Source organism: Penicillium antarcticum (assembly GCF_028974205.1).
Source record: "Penicillium antarcticum strain IBT 31339 chromosome Unknown utg000003l_segment0_segment0, whole genome shotgun sequence".
In the NCBI taxonomy this organism is placed as follows: Eukaryota; Fungi; Ascomycota; class Eurotiomycetes; order Eurotiales; family Aspergillaceae; genus Penicillium; species Penicillium antarcticum.
Genome location: NW_026695301.1, coordinates 809577 through 828648, shown reverse-complemented (window position 1 = coordinate 828648; position 19072 = coordinate 809577). Strand labels below are relative to the sequence as shown.

General features: G+C 49.6%; 4 protein-coding genes across 4 annotated transcripts; 2 read left to right on the top strand and 2 right to left on the bottom strand.

Annotated features, from left to right (window-relative positions):
* Nucleotides 1-298: 298 nt before the first annotated feature.
* Nucleotides 299-2259, top strand: N7508_003011 (DUF1479 domain-containing protein; the record flags this gene model as incomplete). The annotated part of the gene is made up of 8 exons (XM_058461077.1): nucleotides 299-377; nucleotides 518-686; nucleotides 807-1135; nucleotides 1188-1345; nucleotides 1398-1533; nucleotides 1588-1833; nucleotides 1887-1993; nucleotides 2047-2259. 8 exons carry the CDS (start codon nucleotides 299-301, stop codon nucleotides 2257-2259), a joined length of 1437 nt encoding a protein of 478 aa, XP_058321654.1.
* Nucleotides 2260-2700: 441 nt separating this feature from the next.
* N7508_003010 (uncharacterized protein) lies at nucleotides 2701-3391 on the top strand (the record flags this gene model as incomplete). The annotated part of the gene is made up of 3 exons (XM_058461076.1): nucleotides 2701-2754; nucleotides 2812-2853; nucleotides 2906-3391. 3 exons carry the CDS (start codon nucleotides 2701-2703, stop codon nucleotides 3389-3391), a joined length of 582 nt encoding a protein of 193 aa, XP_058321653.1.
* Nucleotides 3392-3687: 296 nt separating this feature from the next.
* N7508_003009 (zinc-binding alcohol dehydrogenase family protein) lies at nucleotides 3688-4865 on the bottom strand (the record flags this gene model as incomplete). The annotated part of the gene is made up of 2 exons (XM_058461075.1): nucleotides 3688-4222; nucleotides 4276-4865. The coding sequence occupies 2 exons, from the start codon at nucleotides 4863-4865 to the stop codon at nucleotides 3688-3690; spliced, it is 1125 nt and encodes a 374-aa protein (XP_058321652.1).
* A 1111-nt stretch (nucleotides 4866-5976) lies between these two features.
* Nucleotides 5977-18250, bottom strand: N7508_003008 (uncharacterized protein; the record flags this gene model as incomplete). Its single annotated transcript, XM_058461074.1, has 8 exons — nucleotides 5977-7007; nucleotides 7031-8893; nucleotides 8940-10787; nucleotides 10844-11535; nucleotides 11599-13819; nucleotides 13869-14089; nucleotides 14142-17223; nucleotides 17281-18250. 8 exons carry the CDS (start codon nucleotides 18248-18250, stop codon nucleotides 5977-5979), a joined length of 11928 nt encoding a protein of 3975 aa, XP_058321651.1.
* Nucleotides 18251-19072: the final 822 nt, after the last annotated feature.

Genomic DNA, 19072 nt, shown 5'->3' with positions numbered 1-19072 from the left:
GCCATACGAAGTTTTTCAACGTATTGCGGATGGCGGTTAGATTACCTAATTAGGCTTGCCGCCCTAAGTCTATACGAAGCTTATCTATGCCAACTTCAGTCCCAGAGCTGTAAATGGTATTGCTTTCGATCTCATCCACCCCAGTTTGTCCTGCTTGCTAACATGTTCCATCTATATGGTGGATCTCATCGTTCAATGACATACGCCCCAGGATTGAGATTTCCCCGCGGGGGCGTGCTTTCAGCTACTCCGCATCGAAGTCATTTCTACCGGCAACCTACTTGACTGGGACCAGCCGATGATGCGGAGTCTTACCGGTTTCGGGTATCGGTCGCTGGAGGCAACCAGATCTTACACCGAAGGCGTTGCAGAAGAAGGTATATAACCCCTAGCGAAAGTCGAGATATGATTTTTCCCAAGTTGTGTGAATTTCTCAAACACGACAGGACACACTCACCCCTCACGATGAACAGACTTATTTCACCGAACTGTCTCAAGTGCACTACCTTTTGTGCAGGCAAATGCGTAGGCAAAGCAACCAAGCGGCTTGTTGCAACTGATGCGACTCTTACTCGCAAGGATAAGCAGGAGGGCGATATTTCCTCTGTCTTTTCAACTTTCTCTGGCAGGAAGAGCGCACCACTTCCCGATCGGTTCCGGGAATTGAAGAAGAATTTGACCGTTGGGTTCGAAGAAGAGATTCAAAAGTCTTGAGATGATTTAGTTGAGACTTTGAAAGTTCGGACTGAAGAGGTCGCTACCAAGCGCGAGGCTGTATGTTCAACACATCCATTGATGAGAACTAGATACCAACGGAATCAGATTATCCCTCAATTGAACTTTTCCGATATCCAGGCTGGCCATGTATCCCCGGCGAATATAGAAGCCATTCGACGCACTGGTGTTGCTGTCGTCAGAGGCGTCGTGCCGAAGGGTGTAACTGAGGACCTGCTGTCTGATGTTCGTCAATACTTTGACGGACACTCTTTCAAGGGATTCCCGTCAGATGCAGAAAAGAAGGTTATTTACGAATCCTATTGGAGTCCTTCTCAAATGAAGACGAGGTCACACCCCAATATGCTCGCCACGCAGTCGTGGATGAATCAACTGTATCGTGCCGATCCAGATCAGAAGAGTACGAGACCTTGCAAATACACTACGCACAGAGCTTGATTGACACGAAATAGTTGATCTTTCGGTTCCTCTCACTTACTCTGACCGAGTTCAAATCCGTCCTCCTGGTGACAGACACTTTGGACTTCCGCCTCATGTTGATGGTGGAGGTGTTGAGAGATGGGAAGACAGCTCTTACAACCATGTCTACCGCAAGATCTTCCAGGGAAAGGTATGTAGATCCTATATCCCTTCAGCAACACAGACAACTAACGCCACACCAGTGGCGCGAGTATAACCCATGGGATCTGACTGGCCGTCTTGATGCCAATATGAACATGTATGAAGCACCGGGAGGTTGCTCTGTCTTCCGAGCTTTCCAAAGCTGGCTCGGACTCTCTCGCCACGGGCCCCAAGAAGGTATGTTAAGTTATGAGAATAAGACTGATCAAACGCTAATCGCTCATTACTCAGGCACACTTGTCGTCCATCCTATTTTGCAGCCCACCACTGCCTACTGGGTGCTGCGACCCTTCTTCAAACCTACTCGTAAGGGTTCCTTGGATGGATGGAAATTCTCCCTTGATAATGAAGAAGGCGAGTTTTATCTGCATGGTGCCAACCCAGGAACGGCCCAAGAACATACCCCTGACCTCCACCCTCATCTCAACCTCGGCGAGACTATGATCCCCTACCCTACTGTTGAGACTGGTGACACCGGTAAGACTACTCCGCTGTCAAAAACGTGAACCGCGCTAATGATAAATTAACAGTCTTCTGGAGCGCCGATACTATTCACGGAACCGAGACCGTAAACACAGGAAAGAACGACGCTTGTGTGTTCTATATCCCATCGGTCCCGCTGACCCCCAACAACGCGGTAAGATGATTATTTACACCATGTATATACGTTCTTGCACTAACAATCAATAGCAATACATCGCTCAGCAGCGTAATGCTTTCTTGAAGGGTGTTCCCCCACCAGACTTCCCCGGTGGCCTTGGTGAATCTCAATTCTCCGACAGGGCACAAGTTGGAGACATTCAGTCTGAGGCTGGCAGAGTTGCTATGGGTCTAGACCCTATCGAACCCAGTGCGAAGAACAACAACTTTGTGAAGGAGATCAACAACATTCTGGGCCACTAAGTCCGTGCAAATTGGTATTATATACTTCTATCTTCACTCCAATCATTTCAAAGGCTTAGATAACCCAATATTACGCAGTTACAGTAACCAGCCCCTGCGCCTATTTTACCTCGGTTCTCTTGACAGTATTAGTTCTTAGTCAGAGTCAAGATCATATAGCCGGCCGTCTTTTTGGCAATAGTCAGCCCTAAGAAACGCATAGACTGAGTAAAATCGGAGAAATACCTTGGATCCAAATTATTAATAGACATTGAAACACTTGGTTGCCCTGCATAGTTCCGACGCCGAGTCCGAGTTAGTCCGATTTGGATTCGAATATCTTATGTCGATTTTGAATTTACCAGGCCAAATTCAGTTAAAAGGATGCCTTCGTCTGACGGCTGGAACTTCTCATTCAGCAAAAGACAACAAAATCTCTATTCCGGAATTGATACCGAAGTCATGTCTGCCCTCGATCCAAAGACTCTACCCGACATTACCGGAACCTGGATACTGGTAAGTTTCTTGCATTACTAAGGAATCGAATGAAGATGAATTCAACATCGACTTTAGAACCGGAAGTACTCGACCGACCCCGAGGAGGTCTTTGCTTTGGTAAGTTTCACGATAAAGATGAGCTGGCATTAAACCGCTTACAAGAAAACAGCAAGGCGTCCCTTGGATCGTCCGCAAAGCCTTGAAGCATGCCCGATTGTCGCTGCAACTCTGGCAAACCACCTCCAATGAAAGCTCAGGTGGAGAAACGGATAGCACTACCTCGAGCGAGTCAGTTACAAGGCTTCGTCTGAAGCAGGTCGTGAGCCCCGGTAACTTCGACAGCGAAGGAGCTTATCCTTTGGATGGAAGTCTGCAGGAACTTTCGTTGCCGATTTTTGGAGACTTGACTATGCGGCTGCAATACATCAACACCTCGGAGATCTTGGAAGACACCATTCGTGAGAAGTTGGTGAAATCCAGTGTCAACAAAGAAGTGATTCAGGAACTGGCCAAGAATTCCCTGAAGGGTTGGGACGCCGAGGTGATTTGGGGGTTTGAGGAGATTGATGGAAACCAGTACCTGACCAGGAACATCAGCACCACCAAGGGCAATGATAAGGTAATTGCTCGGATGGTCTATCACTCGGAGATCTAGGGTTGACTTGTGGTGCCTGGTTGCTATTGCAAAGTGGATAACCACCTAGAGTAGATCATAAATGAGAAAAGGCGAAAATTCTTCTTTTCGATTTCATGGAAACATTTCATCAAGTACGTTACTGTTCATGACTGAGGGTTTGAGAATACATTTGTGGAAGTATTTCTCGGTATTGGGACATAGCAGCTAAAAGGTAGTTATGGCCTTTGATATTGGGGTTTCCCGTATAAGATGTAATTTAAAATGCGTTCAAATAGGTAGATTTCTAAGTAAACTCCACTCAATTCAACACGTTTCTACTTCAACTCTACCATCGGGACGACAAGTTTCTTCCCCGAAACCTTTCCATTTCGAAGCATGTCCAAGCCCTTCAAAATCCCATCGAATCCACCAGGAATGGTCTCAATTGGACAAGGTTTGATTTTGCCTTGATCAATAAGACTCTGCACAGTTCGGTACCAGGAACGAGCCCAAACTCCAATCTCGGGTCGGGGTGGAATGCCATACGGGTCTGGGAGCTCCACGCCCCGTCCAGAGATAGCACCTCCCATGACAAGCTCGTGTTTGATTGTCTTGCGTGAGCAGAGACTCTCCTGATACTGTTCCAGAGCACAGTAGCGGCCGCCTGTGCGACCGATGGCTGCATGACACAGCCGCAGAGTCTTTGCTTCAGCGAAAGGGTCGAGGGCATAGCGGAGTGCACTCTTGGTAGCAGCCCGGATGTCCTCCGCGCACGTTGGAGAGCTATAATCAAAGACTAGATCAGCTCCATAGGACTTGACAAGACCAAAGTTGCGTGCGGAGCAAGTAGTAATGACTCGATGTCCAGATCTACACGGATGTTATTGATCTTCCTCTATATATACCGAAGGACTTGAACTCACAACTTCACCATTTGGATGGCAAGAAGACCAAGGGTACTGCTTCCACCATATACCAGAATATCCTCCGACTTAGCTGCTGGAGTGTCCAAAGTTCCAGGGATTTGAAGAGACCAAAAGAGGGCAATACCAAGAGTTGCAATCGCTGTACCCGAAATGGACGGCGCATTCTCAAGGGTCAGTTCCTTTGGGACATGAAAAGCGAGGTCTGGTTCAGTCCGAATATACTCGCAATAGGCTCCAGACAGTGGATCTGACAAGTTCGATCCCTGAACAGCCCCGAAAGCTCGATCGCCAATCTTGAAACGACCTTGTGCGGCTGCCTCAGCACCAAGAGCAACTACAGTGCCAGCATAATCACAACCATCCCAGAGGCCCGGACTGGGAAATCTCAACGGCATCTTGAAATCACAAGGATTCAAAGCAACAGACGCCGTTCTAACCAGCATTTGGTGAGGCGCAAGCTCTGCAAGAGGCAACCCGGGCGTGATTTGAAGAACGCCCCCTTCGTGTTGAATAATTCCCGTCTGGGTAGAGGGTAAAGTCGGTTGAATTGCCATATCGGGTGAAGGCGGGCGACAGAGAGGATACATGTGTTTGAGAGGAGTATGTGTGATACAATATGGCTGGCGATCTGGGGGAGTGAACTATATAGATCAGAGTCTGACCTATAGAGACAGCCCAGAACGAAATGAAACTGATCATTCGGAGACTTTTCTGCGCATGCATCTTCATAGAGCAGGATCTTCGAATCTAACCGAACCTGTGATATGTGTACACAACAAAGCTTGGCACTGCAAGATCAAACAATCAGCTCGTCTAATTCAAAAAACAGTAGCTGACGCAGTAAGCGTTGCAAGGGGCTGCTATATCAAAACAGGCTTCCTGGTTGTACTTCCCAATGTCGGCGCTTCTGTGCACCAGGTATTGGTTAGCCAACGTTAACGGCGGCCCGAGAAGGTATTTATTGTTGTTTTCACCTTTACGTTATGTTTATTTGAGGATAGCAAGCACGGCCAGCCCAGACTGCAGCCTAAAAGCAAATTCGGTGATTAGTGGCTCTAGATGGGATATAGATGGTTGGATGAGACTAAAACAAGCCATGTCAGAGTATCATAATCTTGGGTTCAGCGCGGAGGAATGAAACTCCATGTCTGTCTTCTACAACCGTCAGCACGGTCGAACTCATTGCTCCGAACCAGTAAAACCTATCTCAATCATTCACTTGCAACGCAGGCGATGGTGCTCAAATTGCCAAAGAAAAAGGATTGATAATTGGTATATGCCAGGACCGTGATGGCTTGATCGGGGTTTTGCCATTGGCTTCCACGGGGAGAAGTTGTCATAATGTTGCAGACACCCGAGAATGTTCTCATAAGAGTAACCTGGAGAACCCATGAAGCACCGAGGCTTGATTCTGCAACCTATTGTCAGAAATTTATACTATGGGTTCCATATGCCATCATTTCTGGTGTTGGGGGGAAGGTTTAGAATCGGATTCACTTGTGGAAAGATGTCATCAAGTTTAAGATGTGGTTATGTTGCTAAGATTGCTAGAATGAAGTTGAACAGTCGTCTGGAATGGAAAATCGCACTGGTCTTCAATTTAGTCCTATCTAGTCTTCAAAATGGTACATTCTAGTCTCCCTGTAATAGTCTAATCTTTGACTCTAGCTCAGTTTGCCAGAATTTCCGCTCTTCCGTTCAACCACTCTTAGTAAAATCTGTGCTCTTCACCAACTTGGGAAGAAGCACCTGTCCATCAGCGGCCCCGCGCAAATACGCCACCAGCAATCGACTCATTCCTGCTTGCTCGGCTGCAGACACCCACTCGTCTATAGGAATGGTCTGGAATTCCTCACCAGTTCCCAACTCCATCAGAGGCATAATGTCTTCCTGTCTAAGTTGCATCTCACCCGACTCATACAAATATTTGGGTGCATGTGAGTGACCGATACCAGATTGGTGAACGGCCTCGAGAAGTTGACTTGCAACAGACTCAACAGAAATGAGGTCAAAGACTCCAGACCAGGAGCTTGAGTCCGGCACTTTACGGGTTTCCTTGATGTATTGCATGACATTCCCCATCAGGTCAAGCTCTGGTGCATCAGTGCCGGTGATACTGGATGGACGATGAATCCAGACAGGAAGACCAAATTGTCTGTGGACGTTCTCCAGATATACCTCACTAACCCATTTCGCGGCAATGTATCCATCGTTTGGAGGTGATGGGGGAGGGAACGAAGCCACGGAAGATTCACCAAAGCTGTCTTCACCGGCAAGACGAGCGACACCTGCTGTGGAGACAAGGTGAAATGGGATGCGTCGAGGTAGGGCAAGCTTGACGAGCTCCTTTGTGGATGCCACGTTAATAAGTTTCAGGGTCTGATAGCTCTTCATGAAGGAGACATCCGCACCATTGTGGATCACGATGTCTGCACAAGAAAAGATCGAGCTGGCTTCCGAGCTTGAGAGTCCCAGCCGAGGAGCCCCCAGGTTGCCCTTGTGCAAGTGAACCTTCGGGTGGGAGAAGACTTCTGAGAGTTCGGAGGATTCCTTTCTCACAGCAAGACAATGGATAGAGACAACATCGCTGTCATTCAAGAGCAACCGGAGAATCTCATTTCCAAGGAATCCAGTAGCACCGGTGAGCACAACAACTCTAACACCAGAAGGAATAATGTGGGTGCCATTGCCGTTTAGAGACAGTGCGAGATTAGAATCGATATCAACTTCTGTTTTCCAATCAATTTCCAACTGTTGGCAGGGGGGTTTAGATCTTCAATAGCTGCAGCCATGGCGCGCAGTGTGCTGGATTCGAAAAGCTGATAAAGAGCCATGGGTACTCCCAATTGATCTTTGATCAGAGCTTGCAAATCAACAAGGGCGAGAGAGCTTCCACCAACGTGAAAGAAGTCGGAATTGGCATCAATTGAGTGATAATTGGCAACCTCTCGTGGAAGCGCCTGTTGCCAAAGCTGGCGCAGTGATTGCTCAGAGGCCGTGAGAGTGTCATCCTTCGCCAGCTGAGATGCAATCGATGGAATGGGAAGTAAGGTGACTGCGGCGCGATCGGTCTTGCCAGAGGTGTTCTGAGGAATGGTCTCAATGGGAATGATAGCAGCAGGTCGCATATGCTGTGGCAATGGGAGCTCCCGAGCAAGGCGTTGGAGGAATGGAAGGGTAGTCTCGGTGTTGTCAGTGGTCGTCATCACAGCAAAGGCAACAAGAAATTTGTCCGAGCTGTGGCTGTCATCAGAGCGCACAGATACCACAGCTTGAGCAATGACTCCAGCGGATGAGTTGACGATTGCCCTCTCGATCTCCTCGACATTGATTCGCATGCCCCTCAGCTTGACTTGATTATCACCATCCATACGCCCCAGGAGGACTAGTCCACCATTCGCGGTGAGCTTGCCGCGATCTCCAGTTCGGTGAATAGTAGTCCACTTCTTCTCCTTGAAGAATCTGCTGGCATATTGATCAGTTGCGAAGCGGTCAGTGGTATTCGCACTGTTGAAATATCCCTGAGCAACTCCCGCGCCCCCGATGACCACTTCACCAGGTACCCCGATTGGGAGAGGGTCGGAGCTTTGGTCAACAATGTAAACAGAATAGTTTGGCAAGGTAAAGAGCGCTTGCTCAAAAAAGACGGCAGTTGAATCGAGCGGGATATCAGTACCAGAGCAGGCGATGGCAATCTCCGCGGGCCCATAGCCATTGATCAATTTCAAACCAGGTCGTTGGAGCGCTTTGAACTCCTCAATCAGGCCACTGGACACAAATTCACCGCCAGAGATAGCGGTTCTCAAGGAGGAGTTATTCAGGTTGGAGCGACCGTGCTGCATCCAAGCGAGATACTCCGTCGGAGTTGCAAGTGTGAGAGTCACCTTCTCAGATGAGATAAGCTTGGTGAGAGCAACTGGATCACCTCTTGCCTGACTGGATGCGATCACAAGAGTTGCACAATTGCAGAGCGAGACCATGATTTGCCAGAGAGATGCATCCCATGCGTAGGATGACTGATGCAAGATCGTCTCGTCTCCTTGCTTGACATTCCACTTTGCGCTAGATGCTTGGACGTGGTGGATATATGCTGAGTGGGAGACCATGAGGCCTTTGGGTACCCCAGTCGATCCACTGGTATACATGATGACTGCTGTCTGATCCGGCATGGCCATGTTGGAGACAGGGCTTGCAGTAGAGCCGCGCAAACTACGCACATCAATCGGCTCGGCATTTGTGTGCAAGAGGCCAAAGTCCGAGATAGTGGTGGTATCAAGGAGAACGACAGAGGCACTGGTTTCTTTCATGATCATTGCAAGTCTTCCCATGCCGACCTTCTTATCAAGTGGAACGTAGGAAGCGCCCACACGGAGAATGGCCATGAGAGAGCAAATCCAGTCTGCACTTGGCGATTGAAAAACCGCAACACGGATGTCGTGTCCGACTCCGTTGCTGAGGAGCTCATTGGCAATGACATTGATCCGACACTGGACGTGGGTGTACGTGAGTGAAGTTCCGTCATGATCCTTCAGAGCGACGTGGTTGGGATAGAGGCTAGCGATTTCATCTAACCGGTGAACGATGGTAGCTGACCATTCTTCTCGAAGCTCAGGCCCTGCCGGACAATTAGTTGAGTGCAGAGAAGGGGTGATGTGACTTGCCTCGTCCCAGAGTCACTGCTTTCTGAACATCGTCCTTTGAATACAAAGCCGGCCAGGTCACTCGGGTTGCTGGGTTCTGCAAAAATGATCGAACTAGATTTGAGTAGGACCGAAGTAGAATCTCGGCATGATCCATTTCGTAGAGACTCTCCTGAACACACAGGTGAACGAGAGTCTCGCCAGCGCCAACGTTGCCAACATCGAGACTGAGATCAAATGAGGTTTCGCCACCACCCAAAAGTGCACCATAGGCAATGCATCCGCAGAAGCTTCTGCTCTGCTCGATTTTGGGGCGGTAGTTGAACATAGCCTGGCAAAGAGGATTGTGAGAGGCGGACCGTGGAACTCCAAGTTCTGTTAGAATCACATCAAATGGCACACGCGAGTGAGCATATGCGCCCTGTGTGATATTCCGAACGTCCTTGAGAGACTCTCCAAATGATTGACCTGGGTGCCGTGAAAATTTGACTGGGAGAAGGTTCAAGTACAATCCAACACTTCGGATAATATCAGCCTCAGTGCGGTTTCCATCACCGAGACCAATGCAAATATTCTCGGAATCGAAGAAGCGCAAGAGTAGGATCTGCCAGACTGCCAGGTGGAAATGGAAAGGTGTAGCCTTGAACATTCGACAGCATCGTTCAATCGCCTCAGAGGTATTGGCATCGAGACGCATTTGAGCCCTATGCGAGCCAAACTGGGCAACCTTGGGGCGGACAGATTGCAAGGCGAATGGAAGCAGGGGCATCGCTGGTGGTATATCGGCGAACTGTGTCCGCCAGTAAGCCAGATCATCAGCCCATTCACCCTCTTCATATTCGCGAATTTGTCTCATGGTAAAATCTGGGTACTGAATGCCATCTTGTGAGAGAGGGATGCCCCGATAAGCTTTCTCCACGTCGGACCAAAAGACCTCGAAGCTGATACCATCCATGTTGATATGGTGGAAACCAAAGATTATCCAGTGCCTTTCTGGATTTAGCAAAAGAATTTGGACACGCATTATCTCCCCGTTGGCAAGATCGAATTTGTGGGCCTTCATCTGCTTGGAAGCTTCTGCAACTTCCTTTTCGTCGGAGATAGGAACACGTTCAAGGCGCAAGTTGGACTTGCCCCAAACACCTTGCATATGGTTTCGCTCATTATTAGTGAAAAAGAATGTACGCAAGGCCTCATGGTGCTGGCCAGCAGTCTCAATAGCCCTAGCAAAATCATCCACTTTCAAGTGACCGGTCAATTCGAATGTTGGGGTGATATTAAAAGCGGTTTTGTTTTCAACTAGATGATTCAGAAACCAAAAACGTGACTGCCCGTAAGACATCGAGGCGGTCCTTAGAACTTCGCGACTGCGAGATACGATCTCAGCGTCATCAGTGTAAAATGAGGAAGAGGTGTCTGCATTCTCTTCGGAATTCGAGTCGCCGGTGTTCAAGGAAGCCGTTGAGCTGCCACTATAGGTGTTCGCCGCGTCCGGAATTGCGAACTTGAAGGCTTCAAGAGTCTCGTTCGTATGTGATGTAAGCTCCTCGGAAGCGTCACTGGTAATGTTGGTGGTGGGGACGACAGGAGCAGGCTGGTGTGCTGGAGCCATTGAAGGTTGATCACTGTTGGAGAGATTCGGAATGAGCGTTTCCGGAAGAACTTCCGCGGCCGTAGCAAGCAGCTCTCGAATCGATGCCGCATTGAAGATCTTCAGCACTGGCATGTCGACTCCCAATTCCTTTAGGAACCATGAACGAAGGTCAACGGCGACTAATGAGTCAACACCAAGTTCATCTGGGCTCATGTCCAACACAGGCTTCGATGGATCAGCTTGAAGAGCAGATTGTAGCTTCAAGACAAAGCCATCTGAAGAAAACATTGTCAGTTTTTAAGATATTGTCGTAGGTTCAGGATCACATTACCTATCAAGATCTCCATCACTTCCTGCATAGATGTCGCCTCAAACAGGCGCGTCTTGATCAACATTCCAGACTTTCCCTTTTTATCAGAAATAACAAGACTGCTCGACTTGAAGACCAAATGCTGGAACATGGGGTTAGATACCCAACTCTTCGACTCATCATCATCAATTCTGAGACCGCAGCACAACTCAGCAGCATCATCACGTTCCAAACAGGTCAGAACACCCTCAGCAAAGACCTCGTGGAAGTCTTGCTCAGACATCCAAGAATGACCAACTCGGTAGAGGTATGATTGTTGGCCCATGTTCAGTTCTCGCGTCACGTAGCCATTGCCGACAATAGCACCAATGTTTATTGCATGTCCTGCCAAGCCACGCTTTCGACGTTGTGCAGCTAGACTTGCCATGAACATATTGGCGGCGTTGTAGGCGACCTGTCCCGGGTTTCCTGTCATAGCAGCCATTGATGAGAAGAAGACCATGAATTCCAGGGTGTCTTCTGGGAAGAGCTCATCGAGCAGGATGCTACCGTCGACCTTGGGGCGGAGGACTTTGTCCAGACGGGGAAGATCTAGGTCAATGAACATCGTGTCTTGAAGGACCATGGCACCTTGAGCAACACCAGCGACAGGAGGCATGCTATCATAGATCTGACGGTATCCGGACTGGACAGATTCACGGTTTGTGATATCACTGCAGGCTATTAGTCTCTTTCCAGGGGACGACAGCAAAGCCAATGTAGTGGATAATACTTACATGGAAAAGACGCGAACATTGCAACCGGCCGCAGCCATTTTCCTTAACCACTGGTCATCAATCTTGGGGCTACGACTGGAGAGTGCGATATAACGTGCACCCTGCCTGGCCATCCACTGACACAGAGACAGACCAAGTCCACCCGTGAGTCCAACCAGCCAGTACGTTTTATCCTTGGAGAACTTGACCTGCTTGGTGGCCGGGCGTACCTGAACGGCAAGTTTTGATTCCCCCCAGGCAATGATAGACTGCTCAGCCAGTGGGTCATGACTTCGGATGAGATCCTCTAGAGTCAAAGATGCGAACCTGTACAGATTAATCGGTATCAGGTCATACTGTGCTCTCATCCAGACATTCTGGAGTTGCATGGATAGCGGACCCGTGTCGGAAATGAATTGGGATTGGCAGGAGGTCGCAGTGAGGGTTGTCTCATTCTCGAATGGATAGATGGCTGGCAGGCATGACTTGAGGACAGAAATAACATCGTCGTTCCTTCCCATCGTAACAAGTTTCGCGATGTTTTTAGGTATCTTAGTCATCAGTTCACGTTGGGTGGTGTTCGGGTGGACTTGAATCCATGGCCAAGAACAAGGACCTTGCTTCGTGGTGAGAAGGACGAGCTGCACACCCTTCTCATTGGCGTGCTTTGTCAAAACTGGAGACAAAGAGAAGTCCAGATCCAGAACTGCCAAGGCCGCCCCAGGTTGCAGTTTGTGCAGCATGGAGAGAGACAGGAAGTGCAGATAGAGAGTGAGCATAGAACGAATGGCTTGCTCTTCAGAATTTCCACAACGAATAGCCAGGCTATGCGGCACATGGACTTGAGATTCCAGAGTATGCGACAGAGCAACGACGCGCTCATTGCTGCGAGTGTTCTTTCCAGCAACCAAGAACAGGCTTTTTGCCTCGGTGATGCGGACAGCGCGAAGCAGGGAGTGGGTAACATGAATTTCAACACCATCGGGGAAGGAAAGAGATGAGCGAATATCCTTTTCTTCGATTTGATATCCCAAGTCCGATTGCTGGATAGTGACGATTGACTTGGCACGTTCCACCTCCTTGATGATAAGTCGCCTCGAAGAGTTGTATCGGTCATTTCGGCGAGAGTTGAGACGGAAACGAGGAACCTGGAGCTTTCCATTCTTCAATGCAATCTCTCGCTCGTTGGACCACAGGATCCCATCAAGCTGACCACTCTGATCCCAAATCTCGGCAACCTCGAGATGAAGGAGCTTTGTTGCGATGGTCCTCGCATCTGCTTCACGCAAGGAATAAAGGTTCAGGAAATGGACGTGCAAGTGGGTCATCTCCATGAGTAGTGTGCGCTGGACACCAGTAAACATGTTGCCATAGGGGTTGTCGCCTTGAGCTCCATGACCCAGCCAGAGGACATTTTTACTCCGTTTGAACAGTTCCTGGAAGGAAGTCAGGTCCTCAGAAGCCATGTTCTTCAGAATTGGGTCATCGAGTTCTATCAAGCTGATGACTGTTCCCATGACTGGCAAGTCTGCCGAGACAACATCGCCGAGGGAATTAGCCGTTTGGATGTTGCTGTAGTGACGGCTGACTGCGGTCTTAATCTCGGCGGCCATGGCTGCAGTCAACGGTGACTTGCCTCCGATAATAGTCAATGAGTCAACACCAAGCGGTTGGTGGATGTGGGCCAATGGATCACGGAGGAAGTTGATGCGGTGGTCGACTGCCTGTGTGACCATAACGGAAAAGGGCAAAAGAGAGATTGAAGAAGATGGCGCGAGAGCTTGCAATCCAGAGAACTTGGTCTTTCGCATCAGGTCATCCCATTTACTCTCAGGGACACAAGGAGAAAGCGTTCGGCCTTCCTCGTGGCCCAACCACCAGCCAGGTAGGCCCCCAAGGATAAGGCCGAAACGCATGACATCGGGGTTTGTGATCTCCATCATGATCAGATAACCACCAGGTTTGATCAGACGACGGACATTGGTAAGGGTAGCCTCGAGATTTTTCGTAGTGTAAAGAGCCAGAGAAGCAATCACCAAGTCGAAGCATTCCTCTTCATACTTCTGTTCCGTAATGTCTGTCTCAATATCCAGAACCTTGAATGCCATCTTAGATTGGTACTCGGAGAGCTTCTCACGGACATCATCGAACTGGCTATCAATGATATCGGAGTATGTGTAAGACGTGAAAGCCGAGCCCAATGCGGACAGAACTCTCTCGGTAGTGGCGCCAGCGCCAGCACCTAGAGAAAGTCAATACACAACAAGGTCGCCAACATTGGTGAAACTTACCAATCTCCAACACGTTCAGATGAGGATACCGGTGGCTGATCTGGTGAGCCATGCGAGCAATCTCTTCAAGGTAGAAATCAATTCCAAGTGTGTTGGCATAGAAGCTACTAAGCATGTTATCTTGCGTAAGGATTTCAAGCAGGTTACTTTCTCCGCGAATGACAGCAGGAAGATTCTCGCCAATTGCCGAGAGAGCCTTGATATCGATATTCTCAGTGTGACTATAAACGCTGGTCAGCAGAATTTGGTTAAGACTGTCACAAAATAACTCACCGTTCCATAATAGCAGTAATGGTGTCAGCTGTATCGTTAGCCCATTCAGCCTTCGCAAGCTTGTGAGTCCCAGAAGCAACCGAAGCGACGCAATGTTCAGCGTAGGACAAAAGATGAACGTGGCTCCGGGCAGCTTTCGCGCGCTCAGACTTTTGAATGGAGCTATCCAACTTCTTGAAGTAGAAGTGAGCAATGCGCTCCAGATCCAATCCGAGAGCATGGTCTTGCCCTGTCAATTCCGTAATAGCTTTCGGCCCAGTTGGCCCATCAACATCCCAAGTCACCTGCGTGAAGAATGGCACGTCATTGGCAGACGTCAGTGGACTGAGCGGAGTGGTGTGCAACCCTTCAAGTTGAACCAATGTATGTTTTCCATCCGCAGAGAAGATATCAACATCACCAGAAAGCTCAGAAAACTGAGCATCCGTGACAGCAGAGTAGAAGGGCAGATCCGCCCCAGGGGCAGCAAGGGCAGCACAAGCCCAAGGGTTCAGACGAAGCCTGTCAATTCGAGTAGGCAGGTAGAGTGTGCGAAGGCGACCGTCTCCGGGGAAGCAATAAGCCAACATGATTGACTGGATGGCACCATCAAGCGAGCCCGGATGGATTATCAATGGTCGCTCGTGATCATCTACTTCGGGGACAGCGATGAGACCTGTGGCCTCGTCCATCTTCCTGCTTAGACCGGTAAGGGCCTGGAAAGGGCCTGTATAGCCAAAGCCAAGTTCTGAAACGGTGTTGTAGAACCGGTCGATTTCCAATTCAAGGAAGGTACCATGGATTTCTGGCCGAGGGGGTAGAGTATCATGTTTCGGCTCGCCCAGAATAATCTGCAGTGAGGCAGATGCGTGAAGTGACATGTTGGATGATCCCTTGTTGGCGCTGGAGTAACAGGCAAACGACGCTGTCACGGAATCACTGCGCACTTCCTCGATGGATAATCTGAAGATAGTCTCGACTCCACCATTCTCTTCGAGGACCAATGCTTGGCCAATGATCACATCATGGAAATCAATCAGCTTCACGGACTGCAGGCCATACTTTAGGGCGACTGCTTCAACCGCAGCTGAAATGTACCCGGCCGCGGGGAACACCATCTGGCCCTGTACTTGGTGATGTGCCAACCAGGAGACTTCACGGGGATGAAGATAGTTGCGCCAGCGTAGCTCCTTTTCAATACCGTCCGGACATTTAACACCAAGGATAGAATGGAATGATTCACCTCCAGTGCGGAATGCAGTGGAAGAGCGAGACTCATGCCAGTAGGCTCGGTCGTGATCCCACGAGTACGATGGAAGACCTGTGATCAATGCCGGCTGTCGAGTGTTCTGTGTCGCCTTGCTCTCGAAGCCGGCAAAGTCAACAACGCTCTCTCCGAGTGACACCCACAAGGCGCCGAGAGCAGATGCAAATGCTTCTCGGTCATTCTTGCCACGGTTCAATGTTCCCGTATAGGGTAATGTTTGGCCAGACATTTGTTGGATAGTTTGCATTGCGGGTCCCTTCAATGCTGGGTGAGGTCCAACTTCCAATGCCATGTCAAATGGTCCGGCAGCACCAACGGCGTAGGTTACTGCTTGAGAGAAGAGCACAGGATTGACCATGTTGTTGCTCCAGTAGGTGTCGGCCAGGTTGTCATTGACATCGTTGATGTTCTCACCATACACACTGGAGATCCAGGTAGCGCTGCCAGTAGGCCGAGGCTGGATACTAATGCCACATTTGCGCATCGCTGCGATATAGGGTGCTGCACAGGACAGCATATGGTGAGAGTGATATGCCTTGTCAACCTTCAACAGTCGCGCAAACTTCTTCTCATCTTCGAGTATTTCCTGAGCCTCTTCAATTGCATCCGCATCACCAGATAGCGTGACACTAGTGGAGGAGTTGCTAGCTGCGACACAGATTCGACCTTCCAATGAGGGCATCTCGCATAGCTCTTTGGCATCACCGAACGATGTACCCACGGCCATCATAGCACCCCTCTGTTCTTCTTTGTCATTAGCGTACTGAAGAGACCAACCACGGTAGTACGCAATTCGAATAGCATCTTCTTCGTTAAGATACCCTGCTGCATAGGCGGCGGCAATCTCACCAGACGAGTGACCAACAACAGCCTTAAACTTGATGTTAGCGGCGTGGAGAAGCTGGACTAGGACAATCTGAACAGCTGTGCAAAGTGGCTGTGAAAAGGTTGCGGATCCGATTTGAGATGAGTTCTTATCCTTGAGGAGCTCTTCGCTTAAGGACCAGTCGGGGCGATGCTCCGTGGGCAGTTCCTGTAGTGACCGATCAAGACGACCAAGGCATTCCCGCACCATTGATGAACTCTCAAGCAGTTCCGCCCCCATTCGAGCCCATTGCGCACCTTGGCCTGTGAATACACCAAGAATCTTTGGCTCGCGGATATTCGCTGTCTGTGCGCTTAATGTAATGCCAGTGAAAGTCTGCACTGCGTCATCTAGCCTTGCAACAAGCTCTTCGGTGGTTGATGCGGAGACAGATAACCTCACCGGCAAAGTAGACCGGCGACAGTTCAGAGTCCATGATAGGTCACGCAGGTTTATGCCAGGGTTGCTCTTAATATAGGCTGAGTATGCAGCAACATTTGCAAGAAGCGATTTCTCAGAAGATGCAGACAGGTTGAACGGGGACACAATTGCCGTGTCGACATTACCAGATGCGAGACCCAGCAGTCGTGGCTTGTATTCTTCCAGAATGGCATGAGCATTGGCACCACCGAAACCAAAGCTGTTAACACTTGCACGACGGAGAGTATTCTCTGGGAGTTGAGGCCATTGCTTGGCAGCCTGGGCAATCTCCAAGTCGTTGTAGAACGGTCGCACCGTTACACTAAGCTCGTTAAGCAAGAGATTTGGTGGGATCACTGCATGTTGCAATGCTAGTGAGGCCTTGAGAATGGCTGCCAAGCCTGCTGTTCCTTCGGTGTGTCCGATCACAGTCTTGATGGATCCCACGTACAGAGGGTCTTCCTGGCGATTCTTGCGGTGATAGCTGGCTGTATTTCCAAAGAAGGCTGTGCTGATAGCCTCGGCCTCGACTGGGTCACCGGCAGGAGTACCTGTTTCTTGTCAGCAATATACTCTCAGCAATGAAGTACAAGTAGGTCAACGCATACCAGTTCCGTGAGCCTCGAAGTATTGCGGTCGATCACTGGGCTTGGAAAGATCGAGTCCGGCTCGGGCATAGGTGGTACGGATAAGTTCCGCCTGAGCGACGGGGTTCGGCATCGTTATTCCTTTAGTGCGACCATCTTGGTTGGCGCCGGTTTCCCGAACAATACACTCAATATGATCCCCATCAGCCAGGGCAGCACTCAATGGCTTAAGAATGACAGCAGCAATGCCATCACCACGAGCGTATCCATTAGCATCCTTGTCCCACATGCGCGAGCGCCCAGTTGGAGAAAGCATCTTCAACTTGCTCTCTGCGATGTACTGCTCGGGTCCGAGAAGGAGATTAGTTCCAGCGGCAATGGCGACATTGCTCTCTCCGCTTCGCAGGCTTTGCACGGCCTGGTGTAGTGCGATCAAACTGGAAGAGCAGGCTGTGTCAATGGTCATAGACGGGCCGCGCCAGTCAAAGAAGTAGGAGACTCGGTTGGACAGGATACTGCGAGCAGTTCCGGAGGCAAAGTAGGTAGGGAAGCTCTGAACATCTCGACCTAGCATGTCTGCATAGTCGTTTGTCATTAGTCCAACATAAACCGCCGTGTTGGATCCTTGGAGATCCTCCATTGGGATACCAGCAGCTTCCAAGCCCTCATAAACGGTCTCCAGCAGCAACCTGTGCTGCGGATCAATTGAGTTTGCTTCGACTGGCTTTGTTCCGAAGAACTGCGCGTCGAAGAGTCGGTGGTCATCGGATAAGAGGTAGGAGTGTCGGACGTTCGTCGTGCCATGGTGCAAACCATCAGGGTGGTAGAAGGCCTTGGTGCTAAATCGACTTTCAGGAATCTCCGTCAAGACGTCGCGGGGGTCCTTGAGCAGATCCCATAGCTTCGAGGGGCTTGTTGCATCACCAGGGAAGCGACAGGCACTTCCCACGATGGCAATTGGCTCCCTGGTTTGTTCACGATCACCCGTCATTATGATAACAGGGTTTGACTGACTTATTCACAAGGTAGTGCAACCAATTGTACGACTGTCGATATGCAGATCAAAGTCTATGGAGTATTAAACATGAAAAACCGGGACAAGCAATGCTCCGCAACATTCACCCTCCAGCACCAAGGACGGGCAGCGGTACATATCAAAGTTCCGAGGCTCGCTGTGGTGGTCAGATTGGGACATATTCGGGCATTGTTTCTCGCATCGTCCTGTCCAGTATCACTCAGCTAGTTCCGACTCCGAGTCTATTCCCGGGTCTGTGGTATGAGACGAAACAAATCACGAATCGAACAAGGGGTTCATCATGTTTCCGCCATGTGGATTGGTGTGCCCCTGCCCTCGTGTTGTACACTAAATATTGCCATATCATGGAGACTCTAGATCCAGCATTGCGAAACAGGCTTTGGAAACCGTGGCGCTTGCCTGTCAGCTTTTGACTTGGTTTGAATTTTAAGACCGACTCCGAGTCCGATTGCTCGTGCCTTGATGTGGCACTAGATCGTAGTATTGTCGTCCAATACCCCTAGCCTCATCTCTTAGACTCGGATATATCTCAGGCTAGATTGGAACGCATTGCATAATCCCTTGATACTAGGTGGTTCCCTGCGTGAATTCGTATACTGACCAATACGTGTGACATGGGTATTTTGGGGTTTTGCCGCCAAATATTATAATGGCTGATATCCCAAGCACTTCAGTCAATGTCTCATGATCGGCATAAGACATAGGCGAGATTCGAGTCCATCTCACTTTGATATCTTTTGGCTGACACATAACCCGCTATGCGGGTCGATCTCAAAA